Source organism: Apis mellifera, linkage group LG7 (genome assembly GCF_003254395.2).
Source record: "Apis mellifera strain DH4 linkage group LG7, Amel_HAv3.1, whole genome shotgun sequence".
NCBI lineage: Eukaryota > Metazoa > Arthropoda > Insecta > Hymenoptera > Apidae > Apis > Apis mellifera.
The window spans coordinates 12032522-12056965 of record NC_037644.1 but is presented as its reverse complement, the minus strand read 5'-3'; the positions used below and the strand labels follow the sequence as shown (position 1 = coordinate 12056965).

The 24444-nt window shown below is 41.5% G+C and overlaps 1 protein-coding gene across 6 annotated transcripts in view; it reads right to left on the bottom strand.

The window, feature by feature from the left end:
* Positions 1–2650: 2650 nt before the first annotated feature.
* LOC411201 (discoidin domain-containing receptor 2) overlaps positions 2651–24444 on the bottom strand; it is a 138803-nt gene continuing 117009 nt past the window's right edge. For 4 of the 6 annotated variants that reach the window (XM_006568367.3, XM_006568365.3, XM_006568369.3 and 1 more), the window contains 8 exons: positions 24191–24381; positions 23732–23919; positions 19232–19354; positions 16898–17007; positions 13162–13362; positions 12652–12744; positions 6303–6444; positions 2651–5907 (listed from right to left, as the gene is read on the bottom strand). In XM_006568367.3, the coding sequence (XP_006568430.1) occupies positions 5557–5907; positions 6303–6444; positions 12652–12744; positions 13162–13362; positions 16898–17007; positions 19232–19354; positions 23732–23919; positions 24191–24381 (1399 nt within the window). In that variant the 3' untranslated portion in view covers positions 2651–5556. The remainder of the gene's footprint in view (positions 5908–6302; positions 6445–12651; positions 12745–13161; positions 13363–16897; positions 17008–19231; positions 19355–23731; positions 23920–24190; positions 24382–24444) is intronic. The other 2 variants (XM_006568366.3, XM_006568371.3) reach the window with 2 other exon arrangements.

The following is a 24444-nucleotide window of genomic DNA, read 5'->3' as shown; positions in this document are numbered from 1 at the left end:
ATTGGTATATTACCAGTTCTTCAGTGAAATTTAATTACATTTTTTCGCTCGCTTTCTTATCGCTAATTAAAATATATATATATATATATATATATATATAATAAATACCTATATAATTTCCTTTACATAGCCTACTTATGTATATATATATATACATATACATATACATATACATATACATATACATATATATATATATATATATCAATTTTGTTTAAGCTTTATTAGCCATAGACAATCTGCTTGATATTTACAAAGATTAGATACAAAATTATAAACAGTTCTTAGTACAAAATAATTTTATGACTATAACGATTAAGGTTTAATAGCGTTAGAGCAGGCCTAGGCAACCTTTCACGGCCTATTAGCAAGTTTTCTCTTCTTTTCCCACTTTCTCCTCCTTCTTTAATTAATTTTTTTTCTTCAATTAATTAATAATTATTCGAATGATAGTTTTACTTTTATCAGATTTCTAGATTATGATATAGATTCTGTAATATTAGATTTAATTTTTTTTTTATGAAAAATGTTCAATTATCAAGAACATCGATCAATATTAATATCAGATTGTTTGAATACTAATCAATGACAAACATTATCTATCGACTATTCGTAACAATTTCTTCGACAAAAAATAAAACGAAATGAATTGTTTTGTCAAGATAAAACTACAAGAAATAGATTAAAGTTGATGGAAAGTTATTTTCTAGGCGCCATAATTTATGTATGATTTGTACGATAATGTAATAATTTTTTCTATTTTTGTCTTTTTTTTTTTTTTTTTTTTTCCTATTAATCGATCGTTCAAAATTATTGTCTCACGAAGAGAAAAACGCAAAACAAAAAATGGAGAACTGAATGTTGATTGAAATGACAGTATGCTATATATAGAAAAAGCCAGAGATTGCCTGTGCCTGAATAGAAGTTATAATTAGGTGAGCTCTGCACAGTCTTCCGTGATTACCTCTACATTTCTCTCAATTCCACATCAGATTAACAATGGGGATATGTCGGGAATCTGATTGAAAAAAACCACAGTTAATAATGCTATTTAATTTTCATTGCGAAATTAGTAAAAAAAAAAAAAAAAAAAAAAAATTCCCTTAAAAAAATCAAATAGAAAAAGAGTTCGTTTTACATGATGAAATTTGATAATTTATTTTTGTCAATGAAATTTTTTAGATTTATCGTAAAATAAAGAATTCATAATTATATATGTAAAATTATTAACTATATATAATAAAGTTGAACAATATTTAATAAATATATCTGATGAACAGAGATCTGAAAATTAACTTTAATTATCAATGTGTTTCTGTTTCAGAGCATTATAAAAATTAAATAATCTGATATTGATCAAATTTTTCAATCCTTTCTGCAAATAATGGATATATATTCATAAAATACTGAATCCCTTTTTTAAATATTTTTTACAGAGAGAGAATTAGATTGATCGTTTTATAAATACAGGGATACTTACTTCATCAATGGAATCTAAATTTTAATGTCATACCTGATAAATTAAATATTGAAAGATTATTAAAGAATTTCCATTCGATCTATTTAATCTTGTCTTCGAGTTACTGTTAGATACTATTTTTATACGTTCGATATATATATTATATTTCGTATATATTTCGCGTATATCTAGATTGATTTGATCTAGAATAAAAATGATCATTTTTCTCGTAAACAAATTCCAGACTAAAACATTTTATATAGATATGTTTATAATCTTAATATAATTAATATAAACGTGTTATTCGAATACTAGAAAAGTAATTACAATTATTATGGGTTAAATAGAATTTGTTTTTTTTTTTTTTTAATACTTAATTCATTATCAACAATGAAAAAGTATCCTGCAGAAATCTTTTGCTATTTCGTACCATGCAAAACGTACTTGAATAGACGAATTGAGAAAAATGAAAATAAAATACTTTTGTCTAATATGCAAATGTCTAATATAGAATTCTTTTTAAACGATTACACTGAAAAATTGGAACGAAACGGCAATTTCACTGTTCACGTGATTCTCTTCTCATTGTCAATGCTATTTGCGATATAGCATCAACATGGAAGATTGAACGATCCCGGGAAGCCTTGTGACTTAAACGTGATTGTCGATCGTACATTTATTCACACACACACAAAAAAAAAAAAAAAAGAAAAGAAAAGAAAAGAAAAGAAAAGAAAATAAAAGAAAAACAAAATTTGTCATATAAGAAAATTCGACCGATTCGACCGATTTTTATTCACCCCGTTAATTGGGATCGTCGAAATCAACGTAGAGCTCACGAACCAAAACAACGTTCATGAAACATTAGAATTTGTTCGAAACGAGATTTGTCTTCTTTAAGCGATCCATTTAATAACGATGAAGAATATCCACCGACAGAGAATATCTTTTCGAAATTGCAGGGAGATCCACTCTTAAGAATCGGAGAAATTAAAATTCGTTGCAAAAACTCGTATTATTAAAGTAACTTTCAATTAATTTTCACCCATTCGAATTATTCTTGCTTTTAATACATCAGAAATGAAATTTTTTTATTCTACAAAAAAACTTATCGCTATTAATTTTAAATTTCTAAATCGACAAAGATATGTTCTCGGTCAGTCGATGATGAAATTGAGATAGAACGTAATGTAAGATAAATAAATTTCTTTACTACTGAGATTTTCGAACCGGTGTAGGTACAGGTAGGTACGCAGAGATATACTAAATTATCACATGAGTAGACAAGTGAGTTACTCGTTAGCAGTAAGGGGCAACGATACAGCCAAAGGCAGCAATATGCTTATATCGATGAATCTAAACGCAACTATGATTCGTTTTTCTAATGTCACGACGTCAGTGACGGCAGTTTCCTTTCGACTTTTTCTTCTTTTTTTTTTTTTTCTTTTTTTCTTTCTTTTTTTCCTTTTTTTTTTTTCTTCTTCTTTCTTTCTTTCATTTCTTTAACGCTAATGAAGTGACAACTATGAACTCGTGTGAATTTCTATTTTAACAAGATGCCCGATCTCTGGTATAAAATTTCCTATATCGTTAAATTATCGTTCTACATCTTTATCGATAGAGAGAACAGTATCTTCCTTCTCTCACCTTCCCTCCCTCCCCCGCCCTCCCTTTTAATATTTTATCTTTCTTCGTTCGAATCGGTAAATCACTCCTTGACTTGAATTTATATTTATCGATTATTTCTCGATTACTTCTTCTATCTTCTCCCTCTTCCCTCCCCCCCTCCCCCCATTTATTCAACGACAGAGAAGCGAACTTTGTTACGTTTAAATTCAACGCACGTACGATTTATATATACGAATGGCTATGTCTCTGATATATCTACTTCTTACGCGGCGTTTACATTAAGATATATAAATAGTATTTTTTTAATTGTCGTAACGGTAACATCACCTACTTACTAAATATTGCGAATGCTATTAATAGTATTCATCTGATATAAATACATGGAACATAACGAATCGAATGATTGATTAGTTTGAAAAATTTCTTTCGTGAGAGATAGCATCGCCGAACGAACATTTTTTTGACATTTTCTTGGAAATCTTGCAAACTCGTCGTTTTTTCTTCCTTTCTTTCTTTCTTTCTTCCTTTATTTCTTCTTCTCTTTCCTGCCCCCCTCCCCCCCTCGTTCGTTCGCGCTTCTCACCCTCGTCCCGAAAATAGAAACGAAGGCTCGGATATGTTGATAACGTTCCACAGACATCGCGGCGAAAAGATTCTGCTTCCATACCTTGGAACAACCATTAATTTCCGTTGGCCTATCAACGTAATCGTGCCCGCAGAATAGGCAAAAAGGAACACGATTTTTTTTTAAAGACGATAAAGATAAGTTCGAATTGCTTGCTCTCGCTGTAATCTCGCTGCTAATCTCGCATCTTAAACGCGTTAATTGATAAATTGTCTCTCTTACATCTCGATGTGTATGTGTCTATATGTACAATATACTAGTTTCTTTTCTTTGTCTTTGTATTGATCCCGCCTATCATATATAAAGTTACAATTATGATGTGTCATAGTCACAATGGTGCCGAGCCACCATTTTATTCAACAGAGAAATATTATGTATATACCGTTCTCCATTCGCGAATCACACCGTTATCGCCGAGCTCTCACGCGAATTTTTATTCGATTTTACATTTTTCTTTTTCTTTTCTATTCTCTTTGAAATAGGATATATTGACAATTTCTTTGCTTTGTAAATCTTATTATATAATTTCAACGCGATTCGATGCTCGCAATACGCAATACCTGGTGACGAATCATTCTCGCGTACAATTTGTATGCGATGAGAGCTCTACTATCGTGTAGTTACGAGAAATTCGACAGTCTTGCTTCGACTTTTCTTCTTGTCGGATTCGTTCGAAGCGAAAAGCTTAACCGATTACGATTTAAATTTACGCACGATGAATTGTAACCATCTACACGTTTCACAAACACACGCATTCACACACTTGTTCTCATATAATTTGTTTTTTCTTTTCTTTTTTTTTTCTTTTTTCGTTTCTTTTCTTCACTCGATTAGCAACTCATCACGAAGTGAGTTTGATATTTAGTTTACCGTATTGCCACACGTCGATGCAATGCTTTTTTTTTCCCCCGTTTTTCTTCCCTTCCATTTTCTCTTCCTTTCCCATATTTCTTATTTTTCTTCTTCTTATTGTTTCGTTATAAAAGAAAGACATCATCGTCTCGGAAGGTAACTTTTAAAATCTTAAACGAGTATTCCTTATTTACCTCGAAGATAATAAACGTATCTTTAAATCCATGCAGGAATGTTCACAGCTGTATTATAATTATACACGATATTGCTCCTAAATTTTCGACGATCATTATCATATCAGGATCCACGAGATCCAGCGCGCGAAATTTTGGCGCGAATTTCCTTTCGAGCAAAGGTCGCCTCCGCGCTCTCTTCGATTGTCGGATTCACAGTTTTACGTTTGTTTTCCTTACGTCTAAACAACGCCCTCTCGTTGAATATTTCCCCGCGATCGAGATCGTTGCGCCACAATCTCCCTCCCTCACTAACTTACCTACTAAACAAATTACGATATTCTCACGAATCTCGGATAGTTTCCTACCATATCGACACGGGCAGATTCACGTCCGCCATCCCTGAAAATCGTTTCATCAAGTTTATATTCCACTTTCAGTTCTACTAATTGGATAAATCTCACGAAACGTGTCGAAATCGTCACGAAACGACATTATCTCGCGGGGAAGAGAGAAAAAAAAACAAAAAAACCGAAGCGAATCTGAAGAGTTCGATTTCGTTGCCGGAAACCAATATTGGACCGTATCGTTGTATTCCCTTCTTCTTCGAATTAATGTTCACACCTTTTTTTCGATCGCTCGAAATCATCCCTCAAGGGAAACGGCTGTCGAAGAATTCAGAACTTGGTTCTCACGGTTATCCAATGCGGGTAAACGGCATCCTCGACCATCTCGTGGTCAAAGTACGAGCGACGTTTAGCCGGGCACACGTGGCAACCGCCGCAAACCGTGTGCTCCTCCTTGCCAAACGTTCAATATCAGGATGTGGGCGCGTAGCCGAGGTTCTTCCGCTGCAGGAACATGGAGATCTCCCGGAACGTTGGCCTCTCGCTCTCCTCCCGCCGCCAACAGTCGAGCATCAAATCGTAAATATCCTTGGAGCACGCGGTCGGCTGCGGTAAACAGGTGAAGAGGTTATCGGTGTTCTCCTTGCATCCGCCGCTCTCCGCGTCGGTGTCGGTGGCGCAATCGGCCCGATGCAATCGTCGCAGGCTCTGCACCACTTCCTCGTTCGACAAGTGCTCGTAAGGGACCCGTCTGCCAAGGTTCAGGATCTCCCACAGGGTCACCGCGAACGCCCACACGTCGCTCTTCGTCGTGTACTTGCCCTGCGAACATCGTATCGATTATATCGGATCCTAGCTTCTAAATAGCTTCTTGGAGTTTGAGAGAATGAATGGTTTTTTGAATTCATTGAATTCGATGAATTTATTGGAAAAAAAAAAAAAAAAAAAAATAAGCAAAAGTGACGAATTGTGAATATTTAGCCGGTGTATTCATTGAACTTAAAGAATCTTTGAAAATAATTTATCTTTAATTCCACAATCCGACGAGAAGGAACTACGTGTAAATCGCACGGTTGTTACAATCGTCAATTGATTTTCGACGATGTACGAATTTGATTAAAATTGTTCGAGTATCAATTATAGAATTTGTTACGCAAATTGGAGAACAAGGGGACACTTGTGTATCACGTTTAATTCAGTATTGGAATAAAGCTTACCAGGAATATGGATTCCCAGGCCATCCAGCGTATCGGCAGTGGCACCGTGCCATCGACTTTGTAATAATCGCTCGCGTACAATTCGTTGTCCGTACCGAAATCCGAGATTTTAATGTGATAAGCTTTGCCCACCAAGCAATTCCTGTAATCGAAAATCATCGTTATCGACCACCAATCCGACGACGAATCTATCCTCGCGTTTCCCTCCTACCAACGTCCCCTGTGCAATCCATTTAATTAACTTCCTACGAACCGAACCTTTACCTCTTATTATTACCTCTATTATTAACCCTTCTATTCTAATTCATCCACGATTAATTCCCATCGAATTCGCGTCAAATTTCGTTTCCGTCGCACGGATTCTCGTTTCTTCGGCGACTACAGTTTTTTCCTTTACCGAGCGGTGCACCTCAAAGTGGAAACATCGAGAGAAGCATCGAGAAATCTACGAATTTGGGAATGATTCTAGGCCGCAGATACGCCGCGGATCGGTTTCGACTTTGGCCGGGTGGAGAATTCGAATACTTTTCCGACCGATTCATCTCGAATGAAAAAGAGAGACGCGGTTCGAATCGATCCCTCGGTCGGTATGTTGGGGCGCATAGCGCGGCCGCCAATCTGCATACGCGTACGCATTCTGTGCATGGCAGCCGACCGGAAGCAGGAATGGCTACCTGCATTCGCGCTGTATACGTGTAGTATGAGCTACGTTTCCTGCACGGGGCTACACAACGCGCGGCACAACGCCACAATCGTAACGCAACGCCGTACCGTAAAGTTTACCAGCGGTCGGATCGTTGAACGATCAACGATAGTTTACGGTAGGATAAGGTAGGTTCGCGGTCGTGGAAGAATGCACGCGCTGTTGGATACCGGCGCGTGTACAGTGTGTATCGCACGTATATGCGTGCGCACGCGTATAGATTCGTAATAGAAGCACGACGCGTGCCCTCTACGCTTTTCTATTTAACTCTGCTCTTTCCAACGTGGTTAATTGCGTTTCGACTTGTCCCTCGAAACGTTAAGTGATGAACGAAGTGAAGTTATTATATACATATTATATATATATATACATGAATTATTTTTCGATTCCACGAAGTTTAATCCATTGATAGAAACGAAATTAGGAAAATATTGTAAAGTAACAAGCGAATAACATTATATTCTTTTCTCTCTCTCTCTCTCTCCATCGTGAATTTGGAGTTCCTGGTCCTTGGCGGAGAAATAATACCATGCGAAATATCGCCTCTAACGGCAATTCCTCTCGGTCGGCAATCGACGATTGCGCCTTTCGCCGTTTCAAAGACGAGAGAGAGCCATAATTCTCGGCGGGACAAACGAGCAACCGAACGGTATTCGAGTATCCACCGAGTTATCGAGTGAATGGAGTCAATTAATTTCGACGATGGAACAAAGCCTCAATTTGGAGGGAGAATCTAGGTAATTAGCCGCGCTTTATCGATCACCCGTTATTGGCCGCGCCACGCTCCCTCACGGAGTACGGGAAACGGCGACAACAACGGGCACGAGAGAGCGGTGCCACGATGGCGACGGTGCGATCCACGGTCACAAGTCGATCCCGGGTCAGAACAACGTTAATGCAATAAGCAATGCTCACCTCGCCGGATCCTCTGTGTGAATTATATTAAGTGGAAGCGTCTATCTGCGGATACCAGCATGTTTGACTCGGTTGTAATTGGATTTCGCGACAAGCGGCGATAGGTAACGACAGATGAGCCAACCTCAAACCACCGAGCTTCCGATTCGAATACGGACTATTCCACTCTCTTCTGTTAATTATATTTTATGAACACTCTATCCGCAGCTCGATTCTAGAGAGAGAGAGAGAGAATCTATTTATTTACAATATCTCGTTACCACGAATAATATTTAACGCAACGTAAGTAAGCATTAAGTTTACTCGAAACGAATTCAAGAAGGGTTTGCGACCCGCGAAAGAAAGAGGAATTCTTCCTCGAGTTTCAGACGGACGAAATCCTCCCCCGGTAAAAGTAGAAGAGTATCCACTTTCCCTCGACAATCGAGAAGAGTCACTCGTACGGCTATTATCGATTGTCACCGACGTTCGAGTGTCTTTTACGAACAACGCTCCCGCGTTGGACGTGGCCGGAGCAAAGGCTTCGTATTCGGCCTTCCCTGTGTGATCGCCCGATTCTTCGACCTCGCGATCTCCTCCTCCCTCAGATCGAAAGGTATAAGTAATAGAGGTCGAAGGAGGGGGTGGCGAGGCGAACGATCTCTTGAAAAAGAAGAGGAAAGGGAGAGGAGAAGGAGAAAGAGAAAGCTATTCTCTACATTTGTAATCGAAGTCGGCGAACAAAGGCGGCGACTTACTCGGATGGGGTTGGAGTAGCCTGTATACACAGAGTCTTCATCGTTCTCTCGCGTCGTGTGCGAGGCCGCTATCACCGCCTTTCTGCCAACACCACCGTCACCACTATCCGTGTCACTTTTATCGGTGTACTCGCTCGCGTGTACGTGTGTGCGCCGTTTCTTCCCCCTTTAAGTGTTCCCACTCGTATACTCTCACGCACCTTCTCTCCCTTCCCTCGGCTATTACGTGGGGCTACACGTACCAGAGAACGCAAAGAACCCTTCCGTCTCTTCCCTTCCCCGGATCGTGCCAATTGAATTGCATTACCGTTTGATCAGCGATCGATTCCTTTCTTCCTCTTCTCTTCTCCGGGTCCGAGAATGACTTTATACGGCGGAATAAAGTAAAGGAGAAATTGGCCGGCGAGCCAGTTAGGATAGGCGTACGCCCTTTCCAATCCATTCCGTTCTCGCTTAAACCTCGATCGAGAGAGATCCCCAGATTTCTATCGTGTCCTCGGAAATATATATATATTCTTTCCTTTTACGAAGATTTTTTTCCCGAGCGAACGGAACACCATTATTCCACCATGAATTAATGATACGAAATACGTGTATACGGGAATAATGGAGGAGTAAAGGGAATTTTTAACGACGAAGATTAGACGCTTTGGCTGGTTAGACGGTTTAGCAAGGTAGTAGTAAGTAGCAGTAAGAGCCGAGTCTATTAATCTCTTTCTCTCAGAGAGCCTGCAATTTCAGAGGAGGAGGCAATTTTTTTCTTGCAATCGTGATGCGTTCGGATCATGGAATCGCGGGAGTGAGAAAAAGAGAGGGAGGATGTTCCATCTTCCATTTCTTTGAAAGGAAAAAACGGGGGAAGGAAGAATATCGCGGGGCGGAATCGTGCGTTTTCAGGAGAAATCGCCGGCGTTCGTCAACGGCTGTCATCCGCTCGAAAGTTTACCCGCGGCGTTACATTTTGATTAAATTCCGGGCCACCATGAAATTCTGATTCCTTTGCAAATGGATTCACCGCGTTTGCGGCCGCTCTCTCTCTCTCTCTCTCTCTCTCTCTTTTTCTCTCCAGTTACAGCGCGCGACAACAGGTCGTTCGCCGATCAAATCCGGTTAAATATTTTCGCCCCCTGGCTCTCTCGTTACGAATTCTCGGACGAGCAATCGAACGAGCCTCTACGCGCCCACCATTTGACTCGAAATTAAATTTTCGAGTCAGGTTAAATTTCCTTTTCGCCTTTCTCGTTCTCCGTCATCTTATCAAATAAAATTAAAGTTAAATTTCTAACTAATTTTTTGTCTTGTTACAATTGATGGAAAGATGGAAGATAGGAAAAACACTTGTCGACTAGGGACGAAGAATCCAAAAATTTCGAGAATTTATTTCGAAAATTTTCCGCCAGTTTTTTTATTGCATCGAGATTCGGATACTCTCGTAGCATTGTCCATTTACGAAAAAAAAAAAAAATATTTTTGAGAGTAATTTTTTGAGAGTTTTGCTCTCCAACATATTTTGCACCTATAGGAAAATTATTTTTCGGATATTGCGAGTGAAAATCACTGTCAGATGTAATATTGTTCACTTAAAAAAGAGAAAAAAAAAATAGAAAGTAATTTTCCAGATTTTTTGTTCACGAACGTTTGCACTCGATCGAACATTTTTTTCTTCGAAAATGAAAGTCATTGTCAGATACTCGTTTCTCATATCCACAAAAAATATTCGATATAATTTTTCGAAGCAATTTTTCAGCCTTCAACGATATTTGCATTCCCTGGATGAGCTTGAATCGTTGAACGTACGATTCGAAGAGAGAGAGAAAGAGAGAGAGAGACGAGTAGCGTAATAATAGAAGAGGAAGCGCATCCTGGCGTTCTATTAAGATTTACGAGCGGTCGTTTGAGAGACACTGGTCAACCGGAAACTAGGTTCCACGCGTTGCAAGAGCACCGCGGTTACCCTGAATGTATGCACGTACGTACGTATGTGGAGCGCACATATGCACGTACGTGCATCAATACTTCCCATCGATTCGACGGGGATGGTCATTGCATTTCAATAACAGGAACATGGATGGGTTTCGTTGCGCATACGCTTTTGTCCGTGAAAGTCAAGGATCCCTGATCCTTGGATATTATGCGCCTTAATATAGGATGTCAAAGATCAATCGAGGCTCTCGTTCCACGGTATATATCTCCTTTCTTCCTTTGAAATTTTTAATCAATTCTCTCTCTCTCTCTCACTCGGTTTCATCAATTTTTCATTCGAACGAAGTTTATTACAAAAATTAATTTCATTCTCGTAATTATTAAAATAATAATAATAATAATATTCCTGGCAAATGATTTAAAATTAACGTAGACGCAACTTCCGTATCCGAAAATAAATATTTTCATTTTCATTCGCGTGAAATTATAATTATAATGAGACGCGTGAACGTTCCCTCCCTTCCCTCCATTCTCATTTTACAACGCATTGCATTAATTCGAACCATGTTTAGGATCCGAGCAACGATACAAACATATCTAAATAAAAAAAAAAATATATATCTGCTCGTACCGTAATATTCGTACAACGAGCAATGTAAATATATTCCATCAAACTTATCCGACGTCGATTAATTGAAAAATATTGAAAAAAGAAGAGGAACGCGAGAGAGAGAGAGAGAGAGGGAAAAAGTAAAAATATCGTAGAGCAGAAACGATATTGATGAAAACAAATGACTCGGGAAACGTATAAAATTGATCGCAAAAAAAAAAAAAAAAAAATCGGGGAAATCCTGTTAGTTCTCGCGAAAATTCTCTTTCTCCGTTCGTTTTAACGATTTACATCGAGCTTCCTCCTCCTCCTCCCCATCCTCGGACTCGGATGTAATTTCTCGAACGGCGATTCGTTGACGCGATAATTCCGTATCAACCTGGCCGGAAAGTTGGGGGTGGGAGGGAAATTTTACAGCGCATTCGAGCCGGATTAATTTATAGTTGTAATAAACCGTGCAAACAATTTCGGATGTTGACGTACAACCGATAATGAGTGGAACGTACACGTTTAATCGTTATTCCACGGGAAAATAAACTATCCGTTCATGCTATTTTCCGCCCGACGTATCGCTAACGAATCGCTGATTTCCCATGCGGTTTTGCGGCTCCGTTTGTTTTCGAGGGGCGGGCTTATACGGGAATACAGCAATCGGCGAGGCAATAATTTAATTTCGACTTAAAGCGTGGGTATAGATCGGGTATTTTTCTAACCGAGCTTCTATAATCCTTAGAAATTCTTCCCTTCTAACTTGTCCATGAATTTTCGAAAGATATTTTTAAGTTCGAAAGAGATTCGCGATAAGAAAAAAAACCGGTGCCTCTTATAATTTCGCGAAGAATCGAGAAAAATTTCATAAAGAGATAAATCGAATTTTGTTAAAGAGGGGAACGATTACAAATTGCATTCGCATTGCGGATAGGAACGAATTTTTACTTAACTCGAAATTATTAAAAGGAAGAAGAAGAAGAAATAAATAAATCATAGCATAAACACGGGAAATCGAATATAAGCAGGGGAAAAACGGAAGTTTATATCCCAAAGCGAAAGATAGAGAAATCCTTCATCCTGCGAGAAATAATATCAAGGTAATCCTTTCAAGCAACCTCGAAAATTGCTTTCTCGGTATTCGGGAGATGCGGTGACGAGCGGTTAAAGGGAAATGAAATCGCGAAGAGTAAGGGAAACAGCTTGATTAAAGGACGTCATTTATATATATATATATATATACGTATTTGTGCGCTGCCAAACGGGGGAGGGTCGAGAGGTCGAAACAACGTTTACACATCTCCTCTCTCCCTCCTTCTCCTCCTCCTCCTCCTCCTCCTTCTCGTTGGAGCAAACAAAACATCTGCGCTTACAGGGGGAGGAAACGACGATAGTTTGCGCCCCGCTAAGACGCGTTTATCCTCGTGGGAAGGGGAGATCCGTTTCCCTCCAACTTGCTCCAACGTTACTCACCTAGTAGCCAGATCCCTGTGCACGAAGTTCAAATTCTCCAGGTACCGCATGCCCGACGCGATTTGGGCCGCCATGTAGATGAGACAGTTGAAACTGAAACGAGGGAACAACAACGGCGTGAGTCGCGAGAGGGCAAAGTTAAGGGGCGTGAGATTGCACGAGCTTTGGCTTCGGGTTTGCCGATGGGAGAGAGGCGAGGCGATCGGGGGGAAGGGTGCGACTAGCTGTCGCTCACGATTAATAAACGCTTCAAACTCGGATAGAAAGTTATCGGGTGTTAACTTGGCGACGTCTCGCCACACCGGATCAAACTAAATCCGAGGATGACGAAACCCTCTCCTCCCCCCCGTATTTCGTCGCGGTAATTATTGAAATTCTCGATTAATAATTTTAATCGCGCGCCCCTTCGAGATCTCCTCTAACCTCCCGGGAGAAACATCTTCCATTCGGAGATTATTCGATCAAGAGTCGAAAGTTGATAAGGTTATATTCGGGTGTAATAACACTCACCTAAGCGTTTTGACACCGATCGGCATGGAATGGGCGTCCTCGGCAGTGATATGCGTCTTGAGGAATTGACAGAGGTCGCCGTGCTCCAGGTACTCCATCACCACGCAGTACGGCTCCTCGCGGTAGCAAGCTCCCAGGACTCTGGCTATATTGCGATCCTCGAGGGCGGCCAGGATCCTGACGTCTCGTTGGAAATCCAACCTTGACAGATCCGCAGGATTTACAAGCTCCCCGTTATCCCATCCAAATATCTCTCGGCTCGCCTCGTTTCGAAATAAAACACCTTCGACATTCTCCTTTCTTCCGACGTAATCCCGACCGAACATTCGCCAAGTTCGCAATTCCGCGTACGTAAAGTTTGCACGGAAAAAGAAGGAAAGAGAGAGAGAACAAAGCGCGGAATCCAGCTTTCCTAAAAGGCTCGATCCAATTTTGCATCGAGCGGGGAAGGAAATCGGGGAGGAGTTGTTACGGTGTCCGAGATAATCGTAAAATTTTCGTAGAAAAGTTTCATCAACGAGCGCGTCTGTCGCCTCGTTTTTGCGCCGATGGAAAATCATCGTTTCCACGCGAAACGCTACGTAGTTACTTGGACCGTTTGCTTACGATCTACTCGACGAGCGCGCCACCAGCGCTTAATGCGGCCGTTTACGAAACTACTGCTACGCGTATCTACTCCCGTATCGACTGCCCCCGTGAATTGTAGCGCGTGGGCGATTCTTTCCTCGACGAGTTCGAACCGTCGTTAATTGCACCTCGATCCTTAATTCCGTCTTACGCACTCGATTTATCCGCTTCGCGGCGATAAAAGGCGGAGATTAATTTTTCCCATGAATATTCATGCGGGATAAAGAAGATGGTGGTCGAGCGGAGTGAGAACGTTGTCGCGTGATAAACAGGGAGATTTTTTCCCGAACAAAGCCGGATACCGCGTATACGTCTCGCGCGTATCGGTACACGTAAGCGCCGTAAAAGAGTAGGAGGAGAGCTTAAGTAACGAACGGTGGGAGGGGAGGAAAATAAAAATCGCTTGAAAGAGAAAGAGAGAGAGAACGAAATTGAATCTCATCGAAAAATATAAAAGTTGGAAATTCCCGGTGTTTGTTCGTTAAAATCGGAAGCATTGTTCGACCGGTCGGGGTTACACGTATCCCGCGAAAAATGATTGCGATTGTTAACAGAGGGGAGGGAGGAGGAGGGAGTTGGAAAAACTCTGCTCAATAATGAAACGAAATATGAAACGATGGTAACGTTTGCAAAGGGTGCCCCGTTGTCGGCAGAATCGACGGGGAGCGCGGACGCGATTAAATCATATCCGGGGGATTCGATCGAAGAATTGAACGCGCGATGGATATTTTTAACGAGGAACGCAAAGGGGAAGGGGGCTGGAAGGTTGGCCGGATCGTTATTTAGCGTTATTTCGGACAGAAGGGGAGGGGCAAGAGATTCGATACCGGCGATATCGGGGCTATAATAACGCATAAAACATTTCCTTATCTGCAACGAGCAGCATCTTCCGTGAATCGATAGATCGGTGCCATTGTATATATATATATATATATGTGTGTGTGTGTGTATGTGTATATATATATCTGGATCGGTTCGAGGATCGTTAAACGTCGGTCTTGATTTTGCAAATTGGAAGATTGAAATCTTGGCCCATGTTTTGTCCTCCTGGACGGAGGAGCGGTGGTGCTGGGAAGGAGACGGAAGGAGACGGGAGATGGAGAAGGAAATGGAGCAAGTTCCAGGCCACGATAGGGGCGCGATAAGTCATCCTCTCGGCGGGAGACTTGTTGCGTGAGCAGAAGGAGCCGTGGATCGGATCGGTTCCTACTTTTTTTTTTTTATTTACGACGGTGCGCGCGGCTACGCCACCTCCCCCCTCCCTCCCTCCTCCCGAAACGTCGGTATTTACACAAATCACGATAAAGCGGAACGGCGGGATCACATTAGTAGAAACGATCGTCTCGCCCGATAAATCGTGTCGCCTTTGCATCTTGACCGGGAAGAGTTTCGAAATAATTTCTTATATCCATTCGATTCTTCGAATATCGGGATCGGCTTTGACTATATTAACATTAAAACTATATATTCATTTTTTAAAAAATTCATTTCGATAATCTCTGTGTATGAAAGAAAAAGAAGAAACGAAATCTATCGTTTTTATTCGGTTCCTAAATAACGTGATATTTTACATCAAAAGTCTTCTTGGAGGATGCTAAGGATAATATGAAGAATGGCAAAGGAGATTTGCGTGTAAAGTATCTCTCTGAGAAGAGTACGTATTTTGTTTTAAGACGTAGAATAAACTCTACGTACGTACGTATATTAATCCACCACTTTTACCACTTTTTTTCCCTTTCTTCCTAGGAAGCTCTATACCGATTTTGCCAACGATCTGGCCAAATTCCAAAAACAAAAAAAGTCTTCGAAACGAAACTTTATCCCGTTCGCGGAGCGAAACTTTCTTCGACGACGAAAGATGCACGAGGAATGGAACGATTTTTCGTTTCGGAAACGAGAGCTTTGTCATCCGTCCCCGGCGGCGAATTCGACCTCCCTCTCCCCTCTTCTTCCACTCAACCAACCCTTCGATCCCATAGCATAGCCACGAACTCGCGGCCAACTCCTCTCCAGATACCACCACCTATCTCTCCCCCGGTCATTGTATGCAAATCTATTTCCATTCGAGGATATCGAACTTGCCTTTTTCTGATGTCCAGCTTGATAGCCGCGAGAACGATCCCCCTCGCTCGATATATATCCGGACGTTTCACCGCCGGTAGGGGGTTCGTTCCCTTCGTATAGAAACTGGTGGAGGAGTTTGGCGGCGGCCCCTAAACCGGGACACACATTCGGGAAGAAAGTCGCTATGAATTTTATGCAAGGGACAGCTATTCCGCTCGACCAACGATCGCTCGATGCATTCGAAATCGGCTCGCATCACGACCCACCGTTACTTCTTCTGCACGCTCCAGCCAATGGATTCTATTCGTATCGCGTTATGCTCTTCTACCATTGTGTTTGTGTTTGTGTGCGCGCGCGTCTCGTGTTCCTTCGACCTGCTGCCATTTACCGTTTTTTCCTCTTCTCTCTCTCTTCTCCTTCTTCTCTCCGTTTTCATCGAACAACAGTTGTTAAAATTTACGCGAAAAGTAGCTCCCTTCCTTATATAAGAAGATAAATGTAACAGTTATTTAGTAGAAGGCTAGGACATTTTTATGGAAATTTTAATACACGAAATTCTACTCTTTACTGCTTCGTGAATCATCCGCGATATAAAGATGGATAGTGTTATTCGAATTATTTCCCGCTCCCTTCGTGATTTAAGCGCCCGTGTTATTGCGTTCTTTTCTTTGCGTTGATATAAATTTCCAGTCGAGTCGAACCGAGATAAAACACAAAACATTCTTGAATTCATCGAGAAACCATTCAAGTTATATAAATTTTACATATAATTACACGATCGATGAAATAAATACGAAGAAAAAAAAAAACCAGACGAATCTTCCCCTCTTTGCTCGCCGATACAAAACGATCGATTTCGAGGAAAAAAGGTTCTGCCGGATGGAAGAAACGAATCTCGCGTGAAATCACGTAACCGCGTTCCTTCCTTCCTTCCTTCCTTCCTTCTTTCGATCGTAAAATGTTTATCGGGGGAGAAAGGAGGGGAAGCTCGATCGAGGCCGTTGCAACGAGGAATGCAAATAACGGTACGCTCCACCATACTCACTTTTCTTTCTCGCTGGCTTCCGGCAGTAAAAATTTGACGGCGACGAGACGCTTGCCCAGGGTGGTCGTCGTTCCGTACTCCGGGATCCCTTCCGCTTCCGCCACGTACACCTTTGTGGGCATAATTTGTTTACGTTTTTTTACACGAGAAATCGTTTTCGGTCGGAAAAGTAATTCATAGAGGAAAAATTCCCGCCAAGCGGGGGATCTATTATTATTACACGGGAGGAATAAAAGTCGGGGGTGAAAGGATCCTCATTCAGGGTTGTAAATTCCTCTAACGAGAATGGATGAATCCATGAATTTGATTATTCGTAACCAATTTATCCTTTTAAACTATGTGCATAGGTGGAAGAGGATTCGGACCATACCGGAAATCGGATGAGGAGAGAACGCGAGAAGGGTATTTCTTAGGACGAGTGTTAGTTCGATCGAGCTGCTATAAATATTCCTTATCGTGTGCCGTTCATGGGTGAGAAAAAAGTCTCATGGGACGTTTTGTAGGTAATCCTGATGTCACACACTGGAAGAATTATTCCATTTCAATATTCAAGATCGTAAAAATTATTTTCAATTGCGTTAGGATAAGCAATAATATTACGATATTATTATCTTGACTACTCGAAATTACATTTATAAATTAAATTGTACAAATTGTAATATTTTTACCGATACGTTGGAATACTTAATGCATCGAGGCTCAGATACATTAATATACAAGTATCAATTTAGAAACAAAAATGCGTCCCCAATCCTCGAGAGACTTCTTTCCAGCAGCGAACATACACTTATACTGGCCAAGTATCATTTGTCAAAATACTAACTTGTATTAAAAATTCTTATTTTACAGTCACCTCGAGGTAATAAACATAACCGTTACAAAAGGAACGTGATTCTCTCCGTTCCAAGTATCTTCGATATCGAGTGTCGAAATTTTAACACATGAACAACGCATTGTCTTCGGGTCAATCCTGCGCTCGATCGGTCGAGATCGATTATCCTCGAAGGGCGCGTGACAACGCACCGCTCCTGATCCTGCAAACCAGGAGGGAAGGGAGGAATCCTCTTGGTGATCGATCATTAACAGGAAACAAAAGGGAATTATTAGCCGCTCTAAACTGCATTCTAAACTGATTATCCTCGACGAGGTGGACGAGGCGCCATTGTGAATCGGCGGAAGAATAACAGGGCGGACACTTCGTTAATCGACGTATTGTCGGGCTTTGGGCGAATTTTCCCGGTCAACAAACGGATTGATTTCTCCCTTCCTCCCTCTCTCTCTATCTTTCTCCCTCATTAATTCACTTTCTCGTTCGACCGTTTATCCTCTCTCTCTCTCTCTGATGATCGTTGACCAAAATGGAGCGTGTGCTCTCGACGGGGAATCGTGGTCCACGATGCCTGTATCTGTCGTTGCCGATTCGATCGTGGCCAGGTGGATATAGGTGGATAGAGCATCGTCCGGCTCGCAATATCGGCCGTTTGTAATTTAACCCCCGCGCCGCTCGATGCTATTTCAGTAGGTGTTTCCGTTGCTCCGCATTAGCTGGGGTAAAGCGACACTTTGCAAACACCGAGTGTATTATGATAATGTTGCGGGGATCGCGTGGAGAGAGCTATGGTTTGACGTTACAACGTTGTTCCCTCGACGAGGATGGCGTTCGAAGACGGGTGAAGATCGCTAATCTCGCAATTGATTGTGAATGCTGTTGTTTCTTATTATAGTATATTGTTATTTTTTTTTTTTAACACTCGTTTCCACTTAAAATTTTCATTTGGATTCGAGGAGGATAGGATAGGATAGGGACGATAGACTGCCTCTCTTTTATTCGTTTTAAACCGGTCCTCCTCCTCTTCGTTTAATTATATTTTCGTTACGAAGCCTCAGGAGGGTAAATTAGAAAACTTTATAAAGGAAATTTCAAATGAACGAGTAAAGATGTTCCTCGGGTTTTTAAAGGAGGGGAAGTTAGGAGTGTAAAGAATTTAACTCGAAACTTCCCTTCTTAATGACGAGAAATGTAATCCAATCTTTTTATCTATACGTACATATAAACAAACAAACATAAAAAGTAAGGTATATTTCTTTATTCTTGCTTATCTTTCCAGTAAATCGACTCGATCAACCACCACTGAACGCGGAAGTTCGGTCAGAAGAGCCGATTAAGAGAGTGTCTACCGCGGGAAATCGGAGGATGCAGCAGCCTCTAGTTGCTCGAGAGCAACGATAATAAACGGTGGTGATCCTTTATGGATAGTGGACGTGACGAATCGTCTTCCCGTGTCTAATTTAAAATAGATACGCGCGCGGACGTAATAATAACAATGTCGTTACCGTTCCGAACGCCCCTTCGGCGAGTTTCGAGAGCATGCGGAGGCGATGCCGTGGGAAGAGCGGGACGCTCGTCTGCTCCAGACGTCTCTTCAGGGCCGAGAGCACCTCCTGTTGAGTCGGCGACTGGAACAAGGAAAGAAACAATGCATCGTTCCTTCGGTATCGGTTCGATAATCAACGATCTATGATCACGCTAACACCGAGGGTGGAGGCTTTCGAGTGGAGGCTGGAGGTGAATTATTCCTCGCCATGATCGATCAATTACCATCGCCACGGACAGACTTAAACGATAATTTAAGTGGTAAAATCGAGTCTATAAATTGAAGTCGTCGATTCCATCCGGCCGATATTTCTAAAAACTATGCGTTATTATATGGACGAGATATATGGACGGATATGTTATTCAAAATTGTTTTATTGGGGATATAACGATTTATATATATATATATATATATATTTCACGAGTAATATTTTTAATGCTTTGATAACAAACATCACAATGGAAGAAGAGATAGCGTGGGTAATAAAACGATTGCAAAATAACCGATTGAAAATATTGGGTGGAAAAGTTTAAATTCTTATGTAAATAGAGTTTTGTTATTAATAATTTTAATTTTCCTTACTTGCACCATTATTCCTATAAACACGAACTATAATTACTTCTATTACGATATCTTAAACGATATTACGTACCCAAAAGTATATCAAAATATCCACGATATACCGACAATCGATAATCACAACTCCGACGAACCAACGAATTTCAACTCCCTCGTCGTCGAAAAATCTATTTTGAATAATTTTCGCGAATCGTATAAACCGTATAAACGCTCGTTCATCATCGATACTCTCTGTATTCCCGTTAAAACGCGCATTGTTACCGACGCGAAATGACACGAACGAGTGGTGGGGAGAAAGAGAGAAAGAGAGAGAGAGAAAGATAAAGGGAACGAGAGAGAAAAAGAGAAATCGCGACGAAAGGACCAGTCGAACGTGACGGGTATAACATTCGACACGTCCCATTGTAAAACTGCATCGAGCCCACCCGATAACCCCGATGTTTTCGGAGGACGGCCGTTTTGGTCTAATGACGGATCGCGCATGGGACAATGATTGGCGTAGCTACGACGCGTCAAGGCCAGGCTCGACGAGCCACCCCGAAATGTTTTGACTGTTTCGAGTGGCGCTGTCGGCTGTCAATCACGCGCAGACGTCTCGACGTAGACGACCACTTTCGGAGCATTGTGCTCCGATCAATCTGGATGCCGCGCTCCGTGCAAAATCGCGCCCGCTCCCACCCATATCTGCTCGGGGCTCGCCTTTCAATTCGATGCAACTTTCACCGTTTGTCGTTTCCTATACACGTATATATATATATATTCAAGAGTCATTTCTATTTACGTTAAGTTTGAGGAAATTTTTCAACGAACTCGATGGATTCTTCTTCCTTCATCTCCTTCTTCGATATAAGGATAACTTTGGCAGAGGATCCAGGGACGATAGAGAGCATCGGTATTCCCGGAAAATACGCGGCGAATAAATCACGGCCCAGCTACAAATTCGCGGCGGCGTATTTTTATTCCATCAGATCGGGGCTGTGCGATTTAGGGCGCAGCTTGCCGAACTTACTCCTCTCTTCTCTTTCTCTATCTATCTATCTCTCTTCACGTGTAATATTTCTGCGATGTCGGCACGCGAATCGGAGGCGGAAATCGAGGGATGGGCGAGCGTGCGGGAACAAAAGTGAACGAGAGAGAGAGAGAGAGAGAGGGGGGATGAAGAGAAGAAGGGAAATAGGAGCAGAGAAAAAGAAAGAGAGAGGATTAGGGTGGGAGATAGGATTGCAAACGTGATTACACGACGCGCTTTCTCTCCGCAATTAACAGAGCGAACTGGCCCGGAAGCCAGCGGACCGCGTAATGATGATACATTCCACGAGGGTCGAAAAAGGGTTCGACGCAAACTCCCCCCCCCTCCCCCGTTGACGGCAGTTCGTTTATACGTCGACGAACCGATCAATCGAATGATTCTGCAGATTGCGCGGAAACGTTGCTGAACACGCGCGAATACTTTATTTGTTTGCCGGCCTCTCCTCTACTTGTTACGCGTACAACCTCTCCCCCCGTTGCTCCGCGGATAATTTCGAGCTACTCGTTTTTAGAAAGAGAGAATGGATAATTCGTGTTATACGTTTCTCTTTTTTGGAGAGTTATTCATGTCTTATTATCGTTCGTCGTTGAAAAGAAGGATATTGTTCGAGAGAATAAAGTCCCCTCGAAGATCGAGTGTTTCCCTTGAAATATTCAAAATCTTAGTGAATCGAGCTACACTCTATTTTGCAAAGAGAGTTAATTATTTAACGAAAAGTCAACCAATCAGACCCGCATTTCTTTTCGACGAGTAACGATTATTTTAACACGCGTTCTTATTTACACGAATTCAATCTCGCCTGTAATATCATCAGCCAATTGGAAAGGTGGCGTTATCGATCGGGAACTAGCTCTCATATTGACCTTTTACTCGCGAATCGTTGATTTTTTTATGCCAAAACGGAACCCTGGGGAACGTCTCGCGCGTTTGACGGTGCGTGTACCTCCTCCGTTTTTTCCCCTCTCTCTCTCTCTCTCTCCCTCCCTCCTTCCCCGTTTCATCCACCCTCACGTTCCGGTATTCCGGATACGAGGTACGTTATACCGTACCCACGGGAGGTATATCTACCCCAAATGGTCTGCACTCGTTCCGCCATATTGATTTAAATTATTAATCGCCAACTTTCCCTCGACGAATGGAGTGCACGTTTAATGGTCACTGCAGGAAACGCAAGTATACATTCTGGCAGTGGGTGGGGCCATTTATTTATAGATCGAAGCGATAACACGAAGGTTGAATTTTCGCACCTTCGTTTACTTTGTCCTCGATCGATTACGATTACGATTATTTCCCATCCGCCGTTTTCATTCGTCCCCGATATCGCTCCCCTCCTTCACTTTGCATATCTTCGAAATCGAATTAGAGTTTGCATATCAAAGATCCTCCTCCATTCGGGGAGGGTTTTTGGCGCGCGTTATGAAAATATTTGCAAATATAGTTATAGCGACTCTGGTATTATCTTCCTTGTTTATATAAATATTATAATATTTGACCGTGTTTACCGCCTGTTTATTTATTCAACTTGCCAACTTTTCTTGAAACTTAAATTTCGATAATAACGAACGGTGAATAAAAATTATTATGGACAATTACGGTTATAAACGTCTCGGCCTCGAATCGCCGTTAACGTGATTAACTCGTAATCTTGTTATCGCTGGAACGGTGCGCCAAGTGCGGATAAATAATTTAATCCTCTTCTCCTCTGAAGCCAGAGTTCGAATTTACGCAACGTTCGCTGAATTTCGTTGTACAAATTGCGCGCGAAAGTTTGTTGCATACGGCCAACATTTACTTTTTCACTCCTTTTATCGGCAACGTTTTCTCGCGCGATTCGATCGAATCGTATTATTATTCGATCCAAATTTTATCATTTTAATATTAATATCAGATCATAAGACGTGAAATTCGTAAACTCTATTTAATTTATATTTTGAGATTAAATTGTCTTTTTATGCTTCCTCTGCGTAATATAAGTTATTCTTTTGTATCGTGTTTTGAGAAGTGAATTTCGAATATTATTCCTGTGTGCGAGTTCGAACTGGGTCCAAGTGAACCTAAAGCGTATCGAAATATTAAGGTTAACTTTGGAGAAGAATCTATCAACGAGAGTTCGATGGTTTCAAAAATGAAAATTTTGAAAGTGAGCCTCGAGATCGAAGAAGAGCGAAATCCGCATTGAACAAAGATAAATTGAAAGGCAAAGTGGATGCAGAGTTACACGTATTTTCAATGACAGTTTTGAGATATTTGTAATGAATAAAAAATTGAGGAAATAGTTGGCGATAGACAAAAATTGCCACGTTTCGAAGCTTATCGTATCAATCTCGAAACATAGAAGTTTATTTTTGAACTAGAATTATATATATATGAGAAACGGATACTGTACGACAATCGTACACGATCTAGACAATGATTGGATGCTGATAAAAATCCTCAACAAACGTCGAAATCTTCATCAAAGCTGAAAAGATTCTTTTCTGAAACAAGGATCAAAGGAAAGAAATCGAATAAATGGCGAACCAAACTCTAACTCAAAAATTAATCTAAAATACGAAATTTCGACCCATCCATTACATTTATTTCCACCAACCGATCATCACTATTCGTTTACCTGTTTTTTAAAAAATAAAATAATTCGAAGAATTTCTTTCCCTCGAAAAAAATTTTATAAAAAAAAATGAATCGAATAAAAGATAATTAAAGCCAATGAAAACCCATCCTCCGTCTTCCTATCGAATAATCACACTTTTCCTAAAATTTCATCATACACTCATTCAACACGCTTCCGTTATCATTCCAACAATTATCTGAACACACATCGTTACTTATCTCGATACAAATACCACGTACCTTCTTGTTCTCCGTCTTATTTCCTCGCGACGAGGTCTTGGAGAAGATGGTGTTGTCCTGGTCGCCGCTTGCCGCGGCGGAGGCGGGCGGGCCGCGTCCTGTTCCGTCCTGGTTGAGCAGGGGCACCGTGCCGAGTTCCGGTACCGCATAATCGTACGATGTGTCAACTGCACCATTCGCGTACACCGCTGCGGATGATATAGCAAAGGAGGAAGGGGGGGGAGGGGGAGAGAAGAGGGTGCAGGGGGACAGTGTATTGATTGCGGTCAGGCGAATGCTTTGTTGTTCGGTACACATACGTATACGTATACCCTCGATTTCGAGAACGTGTGCCTGCACCCGTATATTTATACACGTACACACGCGTGCACGCGTGTGTGCACACGCGTGCACAGGTAGGCAGGCGCGCACGTATGTGCAAAACAACGCGAGGCGACCGTGTACCACCCGTGTACATACCTGAGTGATTGATGTTGCTGCCCTTGTTGTTCAGCATCATGTCTTTCATCTCCATAACGACCGTGCTGTAGCTGTAGTACGGCGCGTACTTGAGGGCCTGGTACGGTTCTTGATAGTCGTCGAGTTTCACGATGTCCAGAAAACGATTCCCCAGGTCCCGAGGTAGCGTCGGCAACGAACCACCCGCGTATCTGCGGGACACGTTTTTCAGTGTGAGAGCCGCCCGTCTGGGGATTTCCCTTATCTCGTGTGCC